General features: G+C 28.4%; 2 protein-coding genes across 2 annotated transcripts; both read left to right on the plus strand.

The window, feature by feature from the left end:
- The first annotated feature begins 1,703 nt into the window (after positions 1-1,703).
- Positions 1,704-2,745, plus strand: LOC107614524 (callose synthase 1-like). Its single transcript, XM_088495819.1, has 4 exons — positions 1,704-1,796; positions 1,911-2,028; positions 2,313-2,425; positions 2,734-2,745. Exons 1-4 carry the CDS (start codon positions 1,704-1,706, stop codon positions 2,743-2,745), a joined length of 336 nt encoding a protein of 111 aa, XP_088351945.1.
- An 11,029-nt stretch (positions 2,746-13,774) lies between these two features.
- Positions 13,775-17,066, plus strand: LOC107614035 (annexin-like protein RJ4). The gene is made up of 6 exons (XM_088496870.1): positions 13,775-13,930; positions 14,150-14,295; positions 14,611-14,826; positions 15,282-15,494; positions 15,930-16,019; positions 16,645-17,066. Exons 1-6 carry the CDS (start codon positions 13,858-13,860, stop codon positions 16,846-16,848), a joined length of 942 nt encoding a protein of 313 aa, XP_088352996.1. The 5' UTR covers positions 13,775-13,857; the 3' UTR covers positions 16,849-17,066.
- Positions 17,067-19,931: the final 2,865 nt, after the last annotated feature.

Below are 19,931 nucleotides of genomic sequence, written 5' to 3' on the forward strand. Positions count from 1 at the left end.
AATTCTTTAATTTTAAGTTAATTAATGTTTAGGTATAATTTTTATTATAATTAGTTGTTTTATATAAATTGAAATTAAAATTTTAGTAATAAAAAATAATAAAAAATTATATCAATAATCTGAATAATTTATTTATTTATCTATAATTTTAAATTAGAAATGTTTAATAAAAAATAATTTGTAATTTGAGAAATAAATAATATTCTTAAAATTAATTATATTGATTGAATTTGATTTTTAAATTAAAACTCTACACAAACCCCAAATTTCAAATTCTAAACCCTAATTTCTAATTTACTAATCCTAACCCCAATTTCTAAAATACACGCATGTAACACCCTCCCCCTAGCACCTGTTCATTCTCTACTGAGCCACATTCACCCTCCCTCATAACTCACTCACCACCGTCCTCCTCTTTCCAGATATACACCCACACACAGACTCACTTCACTCACTCTCAGCCTCACTAACGCACTCACACTCAAGTTCCTCACTCTTGCTTCCTACACGCACACATAGAGAAATCGAAAGGGAGAAGAGAGAGCTCGCGAAACAGAGAGGGATGGAACCGTGCCCTGCCGTCGACCCACGCCTCGCCCCCGCCGCTGTCCTTATCGCCAAGGAAGAGGGACGCCGTCGACGCTATTCAGGGAGGAAGGGAGAATTACGCGAGAGCCAGTGGAAGAGGGAGCCTCTGCTGGGTCACCACCGTGCCTTCATCATTGCCGAACTGCCTTGTCGTTGTTGTTAGGGATCGTCGTGAGAGGTGTCGCCATCACCGACGTGCCCTAGTGCCGTCGATAGAAGCCACAATCGTCGCCTGAGAAGAACCCGAAGAGAGAGAGGGAGCCCGCAAAGAGGAACCCGAAGCAGGAACTTCCATGTCGCGCCGTAGATCTGTCACCGTGTTGCTGGGCTGTCGCCACCACCGAAGGTCCATTGTCATCGCCCTGAGTTGTTTCTACCATCCAAGCCATCAATGAAGGGAGCCTTGCTACTGTGTGCTAAGTGGAAGAGGAGCCACTATCGGAAGAAGATGCCGCTGCTATTGCTGATCTGATTTAAGGCTATTGCTGCTGCTGCGGGTTGGAACGAAGTTGAAGTCACACTTAATTTTGTGGTTTTCGACTATCTAAGGTAGGGGATATTTTATTAAATTAAATATTTTAAACTTTGAATGCCTAAGAAGTTTACTGAATTATTGCAAATATATGAATGCTTGATCTATGATGGATTTTGGATGCAGAGTAAATGTGTGACTGGTTGCGTCTCTTGGTGGTTTTATGTGGTTTGAGATCTTTGTTAAAAGAACGTGTATGTTGGTGTGAAAGTTTACTGAAAATGTATTAGGTGTTTGTAATTGTGAAAGCATGTTTTGTTCTTCGTTTGAAATATGTTTGAACGATGACTTTAAAGACGCTTGGTAATGCTGATTTTGGTTTTTAAGAACGATTTTGAGTTAAGATCATGATTGTGACTGGATTGCTGGAAATTCTGGTTCTAATTTTTATGTCAGATGGTGGTTATTGAACTGTTTGTTTGATTAGGTTGTGATATATTGAATTAAGAGTTCTTGGGCAACTTTGGTTAGTCAAAAGAAAGTAAGAAATGTGGTTTTAGATGAATCCTAGGCTTGAATATAGGATTTGGTATGTGAGATTGTTGGAAATACTTTGTGCAGAATTTCTGCAGAAATCTGCATAATGTCGAGCTCGCCGTCACTGAAGGTAAGGTCATTTTGGCATATTTTCAAAAGTTTTGATCGCATGTGGGGCTTCTTCATTTTGTGCTTACAGGTAATAAATATTGCGTTATGTATTTATGTTGTCACTCTCCCTCTACGTTAATTGTTTTTCTCTTTAATATAATGTAAAATAAGATCTACTTCTGAATAGCTAATATTTGATTAGGCAATGATTATTGTTGCATGGAATGGATCTGGGAATCCAAGTGCAATTTTTAATGGTGATGTCTTCAAGAAGGTGCTGAGTGTGTTTATAACAGCAGTCATATTGAAACTTGGACAAGGTAGGGGATAGCAAATTTTACCTGAAGATATACTACTGTCTAGTGTAATTCAATAGCTAATTCTATCATTGTTGCATGTGTTTCTGTAAAAATTGCAATCTACCTTGCTACTTTAACCGCCGTTTTGGAACCATTTCTTCTGCCGCTATTAATATCTAACATGCAAGAGTATCAATGGCCAGAGTCTTTCTAAACTTGTTTACTTTCAAGCTTTTTACATTATGAGGAGGTTGCTTATGGTTTTTCCTTTTTCTTTATCCTGGTTCTGTTTTTCACTTGGGCAGCTACTCTGGATGTGATTCTCAGTTGGAAAGAGAGAGAGGGAGAACTTGAAAAGAGAGAGCTCACCACCATTTCTTCCTGTCCCCTTTCCCCTGTTCTGCTTCTACATTCCCAGGTCATTTATTGCATTTTTCTTTCAATTCTATTAAGTTCATTTAATTCTGTTAATTTTGCTTAGTTAGACTTAGTTAGATTTGCATGTTGTAGTGGATTCTAGGTTGTTAGGTAGGATGAACATAGTTTGTAGAGGAATTAGGTCTAGAAAAATTTTACTGTTTTAAATGTGTTTGGAATAAATTTTTGTTAATTGTTTGTTGAATGATCATAAATGTTGTTTGAGTTTTTGTGAATATGTGATTGGATGATAATGATTTTCTTCTTTTCTGAATCGAATTGTGAACTGCTGCTGTTATGTGAATTTAGTTTGTGCAATGATGATGATGAATTTAGATTGTACACTCAAGTTGTTTGTTGCTTATTTCATATGGATGACTATGTGAATTTTGTTTAATTGTTATTGTATTCATATGGATATTGATTTGATTGAGTGAATTTGGGAAATATGCTAAATTGCTGTTGAAATGCTGTCGGAATTTGTTTAAATTTGTTTCACTATTAGTTTTTCATTTAAGTTAAATCTCCTCATCTTTCTATGGATTTCAATTACACTGAAATTGAGAATTAAGACTTGTGAGTGCTCTGGTTGGTGGTCTTTTTAGGTGTGTGGCACTTATTAGAAGCTTCTCCATGACCATGAGAAAGGAGATGAATGAACATGATGAAGTTTGTAATTTGTAGTTTACATTTTGGAGATTTATAATTCCTTGTTTTTCTTGTCCTATATATCTATCTAGTTCATTATGGTTCTTCAATATGTCTTGTTAGTTTGTACTTTATAGTTTATATGTTGAAGATTTATAAAACAATCTTAGTAAATGAAAGATATTTGAACTATCTATGTTATTATATATTATATAAATGTTGACTTGTTGAGTAAATTAGTTAATATATTAATTAATTAAAAAATTAATATAATTTGGCAAATTATGAGTAATTTGTATTTAAAAAAATTATTACAAAATAAATAATATTTTGTAACTAAAGAAAAAAAATGTTACAAAATCAAGTTACATTTTGTAACAAAATTTTATGATAGAAAAAAATATATTGTCACCAAAAATATTTTGAAGATCAAAATTTGTTATTACTTTTGTAACGACTATTGGTTTTTTGTATTAGAAAAATTTGTTACAAAATATCACTTTGAATTGTAACAGTTCTATTTTTTGTTACAAAAACTTTTTGTAACGGGACATACTACAACGGTCCCTTTTTTTGTTACAAAATCCTTTTGTTTCAAAATTTTGATTTTTTGTAATAATTTTTTTTATTACAAATATTGCTTTTTCTTGTAATGTTGTTATATGCCTTAGTTGTTGAGGCTTTGAAGTGTGTTTGTTGTCATTGACAAAAGTTTGTGATTAGTAGTTAGTCCTTGATAGTAATAGTAAAGAAAATTGACTATAAGTTAAATAAAGACATATTTATCTTATTTGAGTCAAAACTGGTAAGGACGATCTAAAAAAGATGACGAATGATTGAAAGTTTCTCCTAGGGGTGTTCATGGTCCAGTCCGACCCGAAGACTCAGCCCAACTCCGAACTTTTTAGGAGTTAATTTGGTGTGATTTCACCGGGTCTAGGGTCGGGTAAGAGTCTCAAAAATAGACCCGGTCATTATTTCGGGTTGGGTTCAGGTCATAGCTCGGGTCTCCCGAACTCGGCCCGGTGACCCGGTCATCATACACAATTAATATTTTGTGTTATTAGTGATGGATGATGGCTATTCTTATGTGGAATTTAAATATTGTAAACCTTAATATTTTGTGTTATTAGTCATTATAAGACTATAAGTTAATGTTTTATGTTTAAAATGCATAAGACTTTAGACTAATGCATAAGACTTTAGACTAATGCATAATATTGTGTTATTTGTATTGATTTAAATATTTGGTGTTATTAGACAATATTAGTATTGATTGTGGTTATGCTTTAGTTTTAGGGAAGGGTTGGTTCTTATTATATTTTTCTAAGTGAATTTTATCATGTCAAATAATGGTTGGAGTCTTGAAAATTTGGATATTTTCACATGCTAGCTTACAAGAAGGTAATGTTAACGGCCCGATTTTCACCCGGTTTTTACCCAGTATAATCGTGGCCCGAAAATGTGTATGTTTTATCAGGTCTAGGGCCAGTTTTGGGTCTAACAAATAGGCCCGATATATATTTCGGGTCGGGTCTGGACACATCAAACTCGGTTTCACCCGACCCATGAATACCCCTAATTTCTCCTATCTCTTATTGAGTTGAAACGATACATGAGACATAGAAAATGTACTTACATTATTGTGACCAAATTATTATTTATTTTAGTTAGTGCTTCACTGCAATTATATAATGGGTTATACTAGGTAACCAATAATTTTTTTGAACAACATGAACAATGGGTCCTAAAATTGGCCCAATTCAAGTAAAACACACTACACCTCAAATTACTCACCTAAATCTTAATATTAGAATAACCATCCGCACACCTAGTGAATTGAATATCCAATATATCAATTATTCACATTGTTTAATATTTTCATTGTCTACTTATACTTTTTCTTATATAATACATTTTGTGATAGTGACTAATGTAACAACAATATAGACGTGGTTAGCAATTTAAACACTCTCTGCACTATAATGTCATGAACTAGCCTGGGTTTGAAATTTTTGCATATATCTATACCCGTTTTGATCAATTTTCAATTCATTTCAGAGATATTTTTATTAGTTTTTAGGTAGGAGTGTGTTTGTATTTGTTTTAAAAATGTTATTTTACACGTTATTTTAAATATAGTGTGGGATGTTGTTACTACATTGGCTCATATTTTGTCCTCTGTTATTTGTAAATAGTGGTGTGATGGATATCATTGCTAATACGTGCTTCAAATGTTTGTGATATGAAGAGTTCAAGTGTTATTTAGAAGATATTAGTTTATATTTTTAGAATGTTTTAATTTAATTTGATGTATTTTTATTTTATTTATTTAATTACTATATTGGGTCTTATGTTTGTGGGTTAAGGGTTTTTTATATTTTAACCTAACAAGAGGTTATAAATACCTCATAAACCAGGGTAGTCATAATATAGAATGATTTAGAGGTTTGAAAACCTCTTTTAATTTCGTGATGAAACTATGGTGTGGACAATTGAGGTTGAGGAGTCTCTTTCTTGTTGCATCGGGGAATTGGGTAGAAGGTTGAGGAGTCCCTTCTAACGAATTCCCAAACTATGACGTTGACAAGTTAGATTGAGGAGTTCCTTTCTTGTTGCGTCAAGAAATTGGGTAGAAGTAGAGTGATTCTCCTTGCACTCAATTTCAATCTATCCTTTTTATTTCAATTTCAATTTCAATGTATCTTTTTTTATTCAGTTTAAATCCTTATCTTCTTATTTATCTTTTATTTCTTTATCATTTGGTATCAGAGCTCAGGTATTAGATTAATACTTATTAATTTATATTTGTTCTTCTTTTAGCATAAAAAAAGAGTCTCGTGTCTTTCTTTAAGTTCTTGTGTTCTTGTTTTTGTTTGCATTTTATTATTGTTTTGTCATTATTGTTGATTTTATTGTTTAAAAAAATAAAAAAAACATACAGTGCAAAATATATATATACAAAAAGGAAAAAAAAACAAAAAAAAATTATCTTCCTTGTAATTATTGTCCTTTTCATATACTATTTTTTTACCTACAAGATTTGAGGACGAATCTTTTTTGAAGAGGAGGAAAATGATACGTGTTTCAAATGTTCGTGATATGAAGAGTTCAAGTGTTATTTAGAAGATATTAGTTTATATTTTTAGAATATTTTAATTTAATTTGGTGTATTTTGATTTTATTTATTTAATTACTAGATTGGACCTTATATTTGTGGGTTAAGGATTTTCTATATTTTAAGCTAATAAGAGATTATAAATACCTCATAAACTAGGGTAGTCACAATACAGAATGATTTAGAGGTTTGAAAACCCCTTTTGGTTTCGTGATGAAACCATGGTGTGGATAATTGAGGTTGAGGAGTCCCTTTCTTGTTGCATCGGGAAATTGGGTAGAAGGTTCAGGAGTCCCTTCGAATTAATTCCCAAACTATGGCGTTGACAAGTTAGGTTGAGGAGTCCCTTTCTTGTTGCGTCAAGAAATTAGGTAGAAGTAGAGTGAGTCTCTTTGTACTCAATTTCAATCTATCATTTTTATTTCTATTTCAATTTCAATGTTTCTTTTTTTATTCAGTTTATATCTTTATCTTCTTATTTATCTTTTATTTCTTTATTACTAACCCTAACACACACACTCGCCTCACCCATTCTCTCACACACATACACACTGTCGTCACCCCTGTTACCCTAACCATAATTCATATTTATTTTTGGAAATTATGACTATAGTGAATGATCTATTTCATAAATGGTAATTATTTTATGTTAGAATAGAGGTAACCAAGATTGAGGTAGAATTTTTACTTGGATGGATGTAATAGGGATTGGTTGGATTCTGAACTAAATTGAAAGATTGATTATTCATTGTAGGAGGGATGAAAAAAAAAACATGGTGATTTCTCACAAGAAAGATGATAGGTTATATATCCTCCTCAAGGAGAATACCAAGGTTCTGATACCATAATAAAAATGTAAAAGATTAAAAAAAATTAAGGATTTTTATTGTTGTGTTGTTGTTATTGAATTATGGAAGAACAATGATATCTATTTATACTAATTACTAAACTGATTTTAAATTTTAAAATAAGCTAAAACAACCAGAATCTCTAGATGATTCCTTTAGAGAAAGAGAAGTATAACTAACTTAGAAAAAGATAAATCTAACAAATTTTCTTTCTAGAAGAAAAAGATAAGATAACAAATAAAAATAACACAAATTTAATATGGACCAAAACCCACACGAAGAAGAAAATAGCTGTCCAAAAAAAATTCAATAAATTAGTCTGAGTTTTAAAAATGAATTGCATTTAAATCCATACAAAAAAAATTGCAGTCAGGGATAAAATCATCGTCAACAATTTCCGGCAAAAAACTAATCCAAACATTAATATTAAGCAATAGCGGCCATAGTTACCAGGCTTTTAGTAATCAATAATGACGACATCTTCAAAATTGCATCCAGGAAAGAATCTCAACAAACAATAGTGTTGTCAAGTCCTCTTCAAAAAATCATCTCACAACCGATTGGCAACGGTGGATACCAACGGCTGACGGCAATAGTGGAAGACGCTGGAAGAGAAGGTGCTAGAGAAGTAGTCTTCTTCGTAGCACAGCGACGACCATAGAGAAAAAAAAGGGAATGTGTCATCTTGTAATTTCTGTCGAATCAGGTTAGGAATAGAGGTTCTGTCGGTTTCGGACATACTTTGGAGCCTGAATATTCCAACATTCATGATTTGCTTCTTAATTTCTATTACATACACAAAATATTTACCTAGTCTTCATTAAAAATTTATCATCCTTGATACAGTGAATATTGTTGGTTTTTGCTCTCTAAAATTACCATGGTAAAAATCTTATTGGAGAGTCATCCTTAACCATCTTAACCACTAGAAACATCTATTTAACAAATTCAACAAATAATTACAGTTTGAATAAAATAAATTTTTGGAACATGCACTAAATATACTCTAAAATTACACAAGTTTTAGTCTTATAGAACGAAAATGATGCGATAAATTAATTATTTAAAATTTAATTCTAAAATAAAAATAAATATTTAAATCAAAATATGTGAAGGGATTTAGTTCATATGTTAAATATATATACAATTAATCGCCAAAAAAAAATACATATACAATTAGATTTATTATGCAATAATATATAAGAAAAGAAATTTACCTTCTAACTTCTACAGGATGAGAAAGTCTAGTGGTCAGTATTTTTATTGAAATTTGGCCAACACTTAATCATCAAAATAAAAATAAGTAATTCTACATTATTAGATATTATCTTACACTATTAAAAATAGGTGAATGCTACCCAATTCTCTCTAAAATAACATGTAAGTTACCCTTCATTATGTGTCACATTGTAATTGGTCCTTATCTTAACCATAGTTGGAGCGACAACGTCATCGCCATCTACTGTCCTCCCACACAACCTCTCTTCCCAGTATAGCCGGCGCCTCTTTTTGCCATGGATCACTTCTTACCCACATAATTAATGGTTAATTTGGTTATTAAATTTTTTTATTAAAAAAATATATCTTTATTTAATTACGTGATGGAACATATATTTATATGTAAAATATAATTAAATAATAAAGTACGAATAAATTAAAAATTAAAAGAATAAAAATACTATAAAAAATACTTGTAAAAAAATTAGATTTTATTATTTTAAACTTGTGTTATTAATTTTAACAATTTATTTTTTTTAAATAATTTATGTACGATAAAAAATATGTTTTTCTGATTTTAATTATAGTTTTAAGTACTCTAAATAAAGTTATTATATTATATTTTACATATGAATATATGTTCTAAATTGTAATTAAATAAAGATTTGTTTTAATAAAAAAATTTAATAACCAAACTAAACATTACTTAAGTATGTATTTCATATTTATCTCTTAAATATTTATACAATTTATTTTTTAAACTGTTATATTGGTCTCTTCTCTAATATAATACAAAAAATAAATTTTCATAAAAATAATTTGTTTAATTATTAATTAAATAATAAAGTACTAATAAATTAAAAAATAAAAAATAAAAATACTATAAAAAATACGGTAAAAAAGTTGAATTTTATCATTTTAAATTTCTGTTATTAATTTTAATAATATATTTATTTTTAAATAATATATGTATGATAAAAAATATGTTTATTTGTTTGGAGTACAAATTTTATTATTATATTTGTATATTCATGATTTTAATTATACTTTTAAATACTTTGAATAGATTTATTTTATTATATTATATTTTACATATAAATATATGTTCCATCACGTAATTAAATAAAGATATATTTTTTAATAAAAAAATTTAATAACCAAATTAACCATTAATTATGTGGGTAAGAAGTGATCCATGGTAAAAAGAGGCGCTGGCTATAGAAGAGAGGTTGTGTGGGAGGGCAGTAGATGGCGATGACGTTGGCGCCCCAACTATGGTTAAGATAAGTACCAATTACAATGTGACACATAATGAATGGTAACTTACATGTTATTTTAGAGGGGGTTGTATGTGTAACATTCACCTTAAAAATATTGATAATGGCTAATTAATGACTACACATTATAAATTCTGATGATCCCTAGCACTCCTCTTTAAAGGATATCAGTGTAATTGTCATTAAATAATATTTAAACATTTTTTCGGGTTTGTGAAATTAAAAAAAAAAAAAAACCACTTTCCAGCCAAGCCATGTATACATTGTAATATTTTCAGTAAAGAGAAAAGTGCGTGGGAAAAAAATATATTATTCATTGACAAACTAAAAAGTGTGTTCAAATATCATTACCCAAAATTAAAACATTCTTTGGTTTAGTTTATGTAAGTCTGTAGCATAATATAATCCAGCCAGCACTTTACTCACATTCTTTACACTTCACTACAGCACTCATAATATGCAGTCACATTCTTCACACTACAATACAAGAAGTTCCGTCAAGTATGAAAGAAGCTGAAACCCTTTTCCTCTGCATGAACTTTTCACAAGCATTTGGTTCCTTAATCTAGATGCATTCCCATGTGACTTATTTACGTACTTTATGCACAAAATCTTTATCGTTATAAAATATATTAGGATTCCTCGAGTTTTTCGCCATTCTATATATCCATATATACTTCATAATATAAAGAAATTAAAGGGACACAAGCAAGCCATCCATTTTTTTTTTTACGATATCTCAATGGATTGCTACATAAATAAAACGAAATTCGAACTTTTAACACTTACTTAAACGAACTAATAAACTAATCACTAGGCCAATGAAGTTGGTTAGCCATCCATGATGACGATACACGTTTTCTAACGCATTTTTTGCATGCAATATGATATAAGACCAAGTGGTGTATATTGTAACATCTCCTATTCAAAAATAACTGTTTATTCATATAGCTTGGTTTGATCTTAATTAAATAACTTCAGTAACGCATGTTTCGATAAATTGAAAACGTTTCAAAAACGATAGTGGTGCAAACGCGTTGGATTCTCATAAATTGTTACCACTACTATTTAGCATAAGTTGTCATAACGTTTTTTTTTTTTTTTCTTTTCCGTGAATTGGGAAGAGCTTCGGTACGTTAGAAAATGGCATTTATCCTGTATTTATTAAGAATTATTTTCGTATTTTGTTATAACAAGAAAATACGTTATAAAATACATTAATTTTCTTTTTTGTTATCACTTCAAACATGAAAATGCATTATCTGCTTTTTTTTATTTTTAAAAATGAGAAAATCCTAAAGAGCTAACATTACACATCCAATATTGCAGCTAAAATTTAAAACAGTAATCCACTTACAATTTGAACTTGAATAATTTATTATCTTTAACAATGAGATAACTGTTCAAAACTGATTTTAGAGCTTGATTTCAAAAACGTAGAGAATGAAAGAAATTGCGAAAAATGAAAAAAGAAAACACAGATAATGAACGAAGAGAAATGCAGAAATAAGAGAGAACGTAGATCGAAAATACTGAGAAAATTAAAAAAAAATGAAATCCTTTTAAAAAATGTAGTTATATACTCGCACGTTGATTAAAAAATTAGTTAAATAATAGTTCATAGGGTGAATTAAGTTAAAGAGACTTATATGGATCGGAGTTATTTGTGTAAATAACTTATATGCGAAAAATATTTGAATTACAAAATAGAGAACCTCCCTACTTGATATAAATGTCGTTGAGATAGTAGATTATGTTTCATCAACTACTCATCCCAGAAAAGAAAAAAAAAACAAAATATATATGTTTCCTTAATATAATAATTTCATATCCTGCCCATATCTATCTTTCCTTTTATATCTTTTCAAGCAAAAAAATATCTTTTAAACAAGTTTTGATCAAAAACTCAAATTTGGTGAAGAATTTTGTATAATTATCTCTATAGCTATGACAATTTTAGAAAATTAAATTAAAACACAAAATTTCATCCAGATAATTCAATTTCTTTATCATTAACTATTTCTAGTAGTGATCTGAAATAATAATATAAACAATGGATATTATGTAGTTTTTTAAACTATTTCATAAGTTTTCTAATCTATTTGCTTACAACTTACAAGGAGGTCGAAAAGTTGTTTTTTTCTTACTATATATTCTAATTTGGCAGATTAATATTAATTCATCATAAATTATATTTTTATTTAAGAATTTATTATTGACCAATAAATTATTACATGTAGAAAATAAAATTTAAATTTTAACACTTGACTAAACATATATTAGTAAGCTAACTGTTAGACCACCTTAAATTAATTGGTCAAAAAAATATTTATTAATAATAAAATTAAGGGGAGACAAAAGTAACCACCCGCCTTAGGCTTCAATTTACATTATATCCTACCAGGATTCCAGAAATTTCAGTAACATGATTATTAATTAGTTGAACAAACTCTGACATTAGAATAATGTACCTAATCCAACATGTGGCTGTAGTCTCACACTTTATTACTAGCTAGTAGTTATGGAAATATTCTGAAATTATAAAATTGTGTTATAAATAGGATATGATTTTTGTACGTTTTAGTTAAGATCGGAGACTAATTTCTACTTATTTAAAAATCTTCCACTCAATTTACAAGAAGGATATAAATCATATTTTTCCGTTTTTCATAAATCATTTTGCATGATCATTTCTACACTAGGTTGGCCTTTTCTACAATTTCATTAGTTAGTTAATACTTAATAATGTGTGTGTGAAGAGCAGAAGAGGACAAGAGAAAAGATTATCAAAAACATTTTTTTCCTTTTTTTTTTAAATGTTAACTCTTTCTTTTCTAGTTTTATTTCATTCTTTTCATTTATTAAATAATTAATATATTTAGAATCTAGACAAAAGTGTATCCAAATACATTAACTTTTTAATAAATTTAAAAAAAAAAAGACCAATGGAAAAGAAAGCTGCACAGAATTGTATATAACTGTATATGCAGCTTTTATTTTTAATTGAAAACATTAATTACTGAAAGTTTTATATTTTTAGGATAAATTATTAAAATTGAATTAAAAAATTTATCCCGTTGATAAAAATAATATGAAAAACAAATAAACCTCAAAAAATTAAAAGACATGAAAAATTAATCGAATATTGAAATATATTTTAAAAAAAGGCTTGGGATATAAAATTAGAAAAATAAAACATTTTTATTTTTAAAATTTGATAATTTTACACTAAAGAAATGTTTTTCAATTTTTTCTGGAAACAACTACAAATTCTTTAAACAAATGAAAAAAAATTTATCCAAGTGTTTCCTTTTTTTTTGCTAATAATTACTCAAATATTTCGGAAAATATTTTAGATTAAATATATAAACCACTTGTTAAATACAAAAGTTATTTTAATAAAAATATCATATTTTTATTCTTTCTGCGATATTTTAATTTTTTTGAAAATTATTTATATATTTATTTTTTTTAAATATAAATTTTCAAATATTATTTTAATAGTTTAGTCATATACTCATTTTTATATTTAACTAAGAAAATTTTAGTCACCAAAAAAAAAAAAAAAAACTAAGAAAATTTTAGTCGGTACACAGCATCTATCATCAATTCATCATCATGAAGGTATTAATTTATAATGAAATCAAGCTACCGTTCACTAATCCATGTATGTGGCAGTGATATAGTGATTTGTGAATGATCTCCAATCTGAATAAACCATTTGTAGTTGAGTACAGGTTATGCCGCTATTAATTATTACCCAAATTTGGCTTAGAATTCGTATCCGTTGAGTCAAAAATGAAAAGGAAAGAAAATTTAATGTAATAATAAATTCCACCCATCGCTCTCTCTCTCTCTTTATTTATTTTTATTTTTATTAAAATCTAAAAACAAAGAAATTATTTTATTTTATTTTTATTCTCTAAACTGATGAAATTCTATTTTTTATTAAATAGATTTTGAAATCCAATTTAAAAAAAAATTGACATATTTTATTTTACCATTATTCAATAAGACAATTAATTCAAAATTTATTCTATTTTAAATTATATTATTTAACTCATTTTTAATATATATTTTATATCTATAATTAATTTTATGGTTGATTTTTTTTTGTACATCTAGATAGTTTTCAATAAAAATTTTTAATAGTTGTATTCCATATTATAATTAGTAATTACCAATTACCAATAGAAAAATTACAGGATAAGTGCAAACCATTGGCGTTATGAATTATAAATAGATGATCTCTGAACGAAAATTTCATCATCATAACATCTGTGATAGTTCATAGTTAACACTATACATACATTGATTCAAAACCATGGCTACCCTTATTGCTCCACCCAACCACTCTCCCCAGGAAGATGCTGAATCTCTCAACAAGGCTTTCCAAGGTGGAACAATTATAAACAATTAAATTTGTTTCTTAGTCTTATATATGCATTGGTTCTATTTTGAATTTGTTAGTACATTTTTTATTATTATTATTATTATATTATTTTCTTTCAAAACTTTGGAGAATTGGATAGTTTTTGTGTCATCTATCTGATTGTCCTATTTAGACCGGAATTTGAAATGAATTAATTAAGTAAATATATGAACTTATATTGTAGGATGGGGTACTGATGAAAGGAGTGTGATAGCAATATTGGGTCATAGAAATGTTCATCAGAGGCAGCAAATCAGAAGAGCTTATGAAGAGATCTTCCATGAAGATCTTGTTAAGCGCCTCGAATCGGAGATCAGAGGAGACTTTGAGGTACCATTATTAATTAATTTGTATCATAATTCACCATAAAAGAATATGATCATCTTAGCTTTGATCATGTTTTATGATTCTATCATCAATGTTATTTTGAAAACTCTCACTAATTCTATTTGTTTATTACAAATTTTACTTGTTTATGTAGATGTTTGATTTATTTTTTTAGTCTTGGTAATATTTTGTGGTCTTGTATTTGAATCTTCTCACTTAATTTTTTGAATCTTTGTGAGAGTTTGAACTATTGAAAAAGAAAATTATTTGAAAACTCTCACTAATTCTGTTCTTTACTATTGGTACTTGAAAAAACAGAAAGCTGTTTATCGGTGGATTCTAGAACCTGCGGATCGTGATGCTGTTTTGGCTAATGTTGCCATTAGGAATGGCATGAACTACCATATCATTGTGGAAATTTCATGTGTTCTGTCCCCTGAGGAGCTTTTAGCGGTGAGGCGTGCTTACCTCAACCGCTATAAGCGATCCTTGGAGGAAGATGTCGCGGCGCATACTTCCGGACATCTTCGCCAGGCAAGTCATTTTTTTATGTTATCTTATTATTTAATAGTTTGGTGCCGAATTTTAAAATTTATAAATAAATAACTATGTTATATTATACTAAAATCAACTGTTAAATTTGTCGTTATATAAAATACATACAATTTAGTGATTAATTTTTGGGTCGTACGGACATTTCTGAATAAATATTTGTTATAACTAAATTAAAATATCTAGAATTTTATTGGAAAAAAGCATATTTATTTTATGATATGTTATGGTGTTTAGAGATGAACGCGGATCGGATCGGATTAGTGTACGGATACCTATACAAAATTCGCAATCCGATCGAATTAGTGTGCGGAATCCGATCCGATAGCATTGCGAATCGAATCCATATCCGTAATTTTTGGTACGGATCGGATCCGATCCATAAACACACCGCTGTTGATTATATGTGAATTTTTATTGGGGATGATTTTGTGCAGCTTTTGTTGGGGCTAGTGACTGCATACAGATACATTGGTGATGAGATCAATGCAAAATTGGCACAATCTGAAGCTGAGATTCTTCATGAGGCTGTGAAAGAGAAGAAAGGTAGCCAAGAAGAAGCCATAAGAGTCCTCAGCACAAGGAGCAAGACTCAACTCATTGCTACTTTCAACCGTTACAGAGAGATCCATGGCACTTCCATCACCAAGGTATACATAAATCTTAACCCTCTTATGTTCTCTATAGTTTATACATTTATTTATTTTCTTTGATATTTTTTATTTTTTGAGTTTATGAAAAAAAGTGAAAAAAAAAATCTTAAGATTTTAGTTTGCTGTAAAATAGATGAATTTTGAGTTTGATTGATGCTTATAATTTTTATTCCCTTCTTTTGATCTAGAAAGTTTAATTATTTTTTATTCTTGTTGTTAATTTATTGTATTAAATATTGATATAGCAGGTTAAGTACTAATTTGATATGTCTTATCGTATTTAGTATTTATTCGAATAATCTAATGAGTAATACTATAATAATTTTTTTGAAAGCTTTTATTTTTTTATAATATATTACTTTTTGGAAAAAAAAAAAAGGATATTCCGATGTTTAACTTATTATTTGTAAATATTTGGAATTTTGGATGCAGAAACTGTTGGATGAAGCTTCCGATGAGTTTCAGAAGGCTTTGTACACTGCCATTCGTTGCATCAATGATCATGTTAAGTACTATGAGAAGGTAAAACCAACTCTCTACCTACTAGTTTACACCAATATCGTTTATTTCTTTTATTTTTGTCATTGAAAAATTTTATTGGTGTCTTCAATGCGACAAAATCAGTCCTTGAATTTTTGCACAATTGTATATATTCTTGGAACCCACCTTTTCTTTATAATTTCTTTTACTCTACTTTTTGGTGAATTTCTCTCCTTGTGTTTATAAAATTGTTAGAATCATCACTTATGTAAGTGGCTCCTTTATTTTGTCGGTTAATATCATGTTTTTTTTTTTTTCCCACAAACATACAAAATTTGGACAATAGCATACAAGATGCACCCAAATAACAAAACACTCTCCCTCCAAAAACAAAATATAAAAAAATCCTATTCACCATTTGTGTTTGTATTTTATCTACTAGTGGGTTAGATGTTAGTGCACTTGATTTGTATTTGCATTTTTTATTTTTATGTAAAATATTTTTTTTATTTTTTATATATTTTTTCATAATATTTTAAAAAATAAAAATACTGATATAAAATATACCCTTAGTAGGTAAAATGTATTGCATTCTTAAGTATAAAGTGATAAGCAACAATAAATCCTAAACCCTAAACCCTAAACTCTTATGATGATATCGTATAAGGTGGTGCGCAACGCGATCAAGAAGGTGGGAACGGACGAGGATGCGCTGACACGAGTGGTGGTGAGTAGGGCGGAGAAGGACTTGAAGGTCATCTCAGAAGTGTATTACAAAAGAAACAGTGTTCTTCTTGAGCATGCTGTGGCCAAGGAAACCTCAGGGGACTACAAGCACTTCCTCCTCACTCTCTTGGGCAAACAAGAATAAATAAATAGCTTTTTCTGTGAATTTGCCTACTGGGATTATATATTATGAGTTTTTCTAAGACATCAAGTGTTCTATTGCCTTTTTAATTTGTGTTGGTTTTCATTGTTGAGTGTTGAGTATGATTTGATTTTCAGTCTTCTTTTGCACTTGATGCAAGTATTGGAACTTGGATGTTCTTCTTTTAATATTTACTATGAATATGATATTATTATAATAAATTTTATTCTCATATATACATGCTAGTGTCAGAGTTGTTCATATGCAATTGTGTATTGTTACATAAATTAAATAACTAATTTTAAAATCTAATATTTTAAAAATTACTTTAACACATAAATTTAATTGAATGATTCAGAATATTAAAATTATCTTCTTGTTACGTGCCTGATGAACATGCTAAAAAGCGTTATGTTTCTATTTGCGCTTATAACTCTTCAATTTTTTGTGTACCTGTAGGACTAGTTCTTTTGGGCTGATAGCTACATATAAAGATCAATAATTCTAAAAAAGAAAAACACACTTTTCCAAATTCATGTCTGAAAAATTTTTTTAATCAAAATTTTTTTTTTAAGATTTTAAAGTAATTATGTTAGTCCTTCTGTTACTTTTTTTTGTTGATGGTGTCAAAATTTATTAATGTGGTACGTTAAGTGACACATCAACACACACCTAGTTAGGGATCTTAATTAACTATTAATATAATAAGTTTATGAAATTAGATTAAATCAAAATCTAATTGAAGAGAGAATTTGAGGTATTAGAATTCCTTAATTTAAATTGATTTAATCTAATTTTATAAACTGATCATGTTAATAGTCAGAGTGTGTGTTGTAATGTTGCATAATACACCACATTAACAAATTCTGACGCTATTAATAATGAAAGTAACGAAAGGATTAATATAACTAATTTAAAATTTTTAAAAAATAAATTTAATTAAAAAAATTCAAAAACTAATTTAAAAAACGAATAATTTTTTAGAGACTAATTTTGACCATTCACTCTACAAATTAAGAAAAATAAAATGCATGACATCTTATGTAAATAAAGAGACAAAAATAACTACTTCCTATAGAAGCACAAATTTTAATTAATCCAATGTCAGAGATATTTTGAAACGTTAAAAATTGTATCATTATTAGGAGTAAATTTAAAGAAAGAAATTAATATTACCTAAATATTATTATGTCGCAAACATTTTATTTGAAACATTAAAAATTCAAATGAAACAAATATTATGCAACAGAGAGAATAGATGATTCCTATGTCTAGCAGCAGAAACGGGGTTAAAAAATTTTTTTTTTCCTTTTTTACCTTTAACCCAATGTTAAAAGTTGATGAATTCCTATCTTAAGAAAAAAAAAAAAACTCAAAAAAGTTAAAATTTTTAAATATGGAGTTGATCTATTAATAGAAAATTTTTATTTTATCACATAGATTGGACAACTTTTAACCATAAATATTATAAATTCACACACATTATACTTACGATCAATATTAAAGATTTAATTCATTATTTAATATTAGCCAAATTTTAAATCCAAATATACTTATTGCAACATATAGAAGACGATCACTAGATCAAAATCTTACATGTCTATCTATGATGTATGAACGCTGACATGAATACATGACACAATACGATACGGAACACACAAATATATGAATTTAAAATTCTTATAAAATACAGAAACACGGTATATATATAAAATATAAAATATTTTTTAGATAAATTATAATGATATTTTAGTATTTTATTGATATTAAAATATAAATTAATTTTTTAATTATTTTTAATATTTTTTTAATTATATAAAATATTTAAAATATATTTTATTTTAATAATTAATAATATATACTGTCTGTAAACTCATTTTAATAATACATGTTAAGAATAAAGTCGAACATGCTGACATGTAATAATATTTAGATGTATCTAAACATATCTGAAAAAAATTTTTTACTTTTTATTAAGACAGACTGGACATAAAACTGATAAAAAAACACGCATGCCGAACGAATAAAAAAAGTGTTGGTGCTTTGTAAATGTCTATCAATAGAAATTCTTACGAGCTTTTTTTTTTTGTGCTTGAGAAATTCACTATGTTCAATGAAAGATGGTCTAGTCTTGGCCCAGAAGTTATAAATGTCTAAACTTTAGAGATCTCAACAAAATTTAGTTCAACAAGTATTATTACAAAAAATGCAGGATTGTGGCCTTGTGGGCGTATCTCCTAACAATATTGTTCGAACACTGGTGGGGTAATCCAAATGTGTTTTCCAAAGGCCCAAACATTTTGCAACGTTGTCCGTTACGGGTAGTCAAGGAAAGAAACAACAAAGAACAGAAATAGAACTACAATAAACAATCCTACAGTAATAATTAGGTATCAGAATAGAACCATCCTATTATAAATAAATCTATAAAATTATAATAAAATCAAAAGTTAAATAATAAAAATAAAAAAACACATTATTATTAAATAGTAAAAATAATATTTCATCTCACTTAAGTTTAATTTAATCAAATTATATACAAATTATAATTGATTTGCATTTTAAGAAATGTTTCATTCTAGTGCTCCTAATGTGATCCATAGAAATTATATACAAATTATAATTATTTGAATAATATTAAATAAAATAAAAAATCAATTCGGATCATAATATATCTCAAATACATTTGGCTATTTTTTTTTTCTTTATCTCGGTTGTACAATAACTTAGATATGTACATCTATACAGATGTAACATATCCTCAATGTATCTGGGATATATTTTTTGAAGGTGTTATATATGTCAGGAGCATAATATCCAATTTCTGTGCTTATTCGTCTTCTATTCTATCCTGTGTACTCTTGGCTGCGTTTGTTTTCAGAGACAGGACAGAACATGACATTGAGACAGAGACAATAGGATGGAAACACTAAAAATTATTGTTTGTTTGTGTATTGTGTTTGGATACCATGTACAAGACACTAATGTAATGTCCAGTATTATGTTTTGATACACGTGGACAAAACTAAAATATTATATAAAATGACTAAAATAACTATATGATTCCAAATTTTCTACATTAAGTA

This window comes from Arachis ipaensis, chromosome B8 (genome assembly GCF_059453495.1).
Source record: "Arachis ipaensis isolate K30076 ecotype BB chromosome B8, ASM5945349v1, whole genome shotgun sequence".
In the NCBI taxonomy this organism is placed as follows: domain Eukaryota; kingdom Viridiplantae; phylum Streptophyta; class Magnoliopsida; order Fabales; family Fabaceae; genus Arachis; species Arachis ipaensis.

Bases quoted from the DNA above. Each gene is read 5' to 3' on its own strand.
- LOC107614524 (XM_088495819.1), top strand. From the start codon at position 1,704: ATGTCGAGCTCGCCGTCACTGAAGGTAAGGTCATTTTGGCATATTTTC. The intron at 1,797-1,910 runs GTAATAAATATT...ATATTTGATTAG, and splicing joins TCTTCATTTTGTGCTTACAG to GCAATGATTATTGTTGCATG. The intron at 2,029-2,312 runs GTAGGGGATAGC...TCACTTGGGCAG, and splicing joins CATATTGAAACTTGGACAAG to CTACTCTGGATGTGATTCTC.
- LOC107614035 (XM_088496870.1), top strand. From the start codon at position 13,858: ATGGCTACCCTTATTGCTCCACCCAACCACTCTCCCCAGGAAGATGCT. The intron at 13,931-14,149 runs GTGGAACAATTA...CTTATATTGTAG, and splicing joins TCTCAACAAGGCTTTCCAAG to GATGGGGTACTGATGAAAGG. The intron at 14,827-15,281 runs GCAAGTCATTTT...GATTTTGTGCAG, and splicing joins CTTCCGGACATCTTCGCCAG to CTTTTGTTGGGGCTAGTGAC.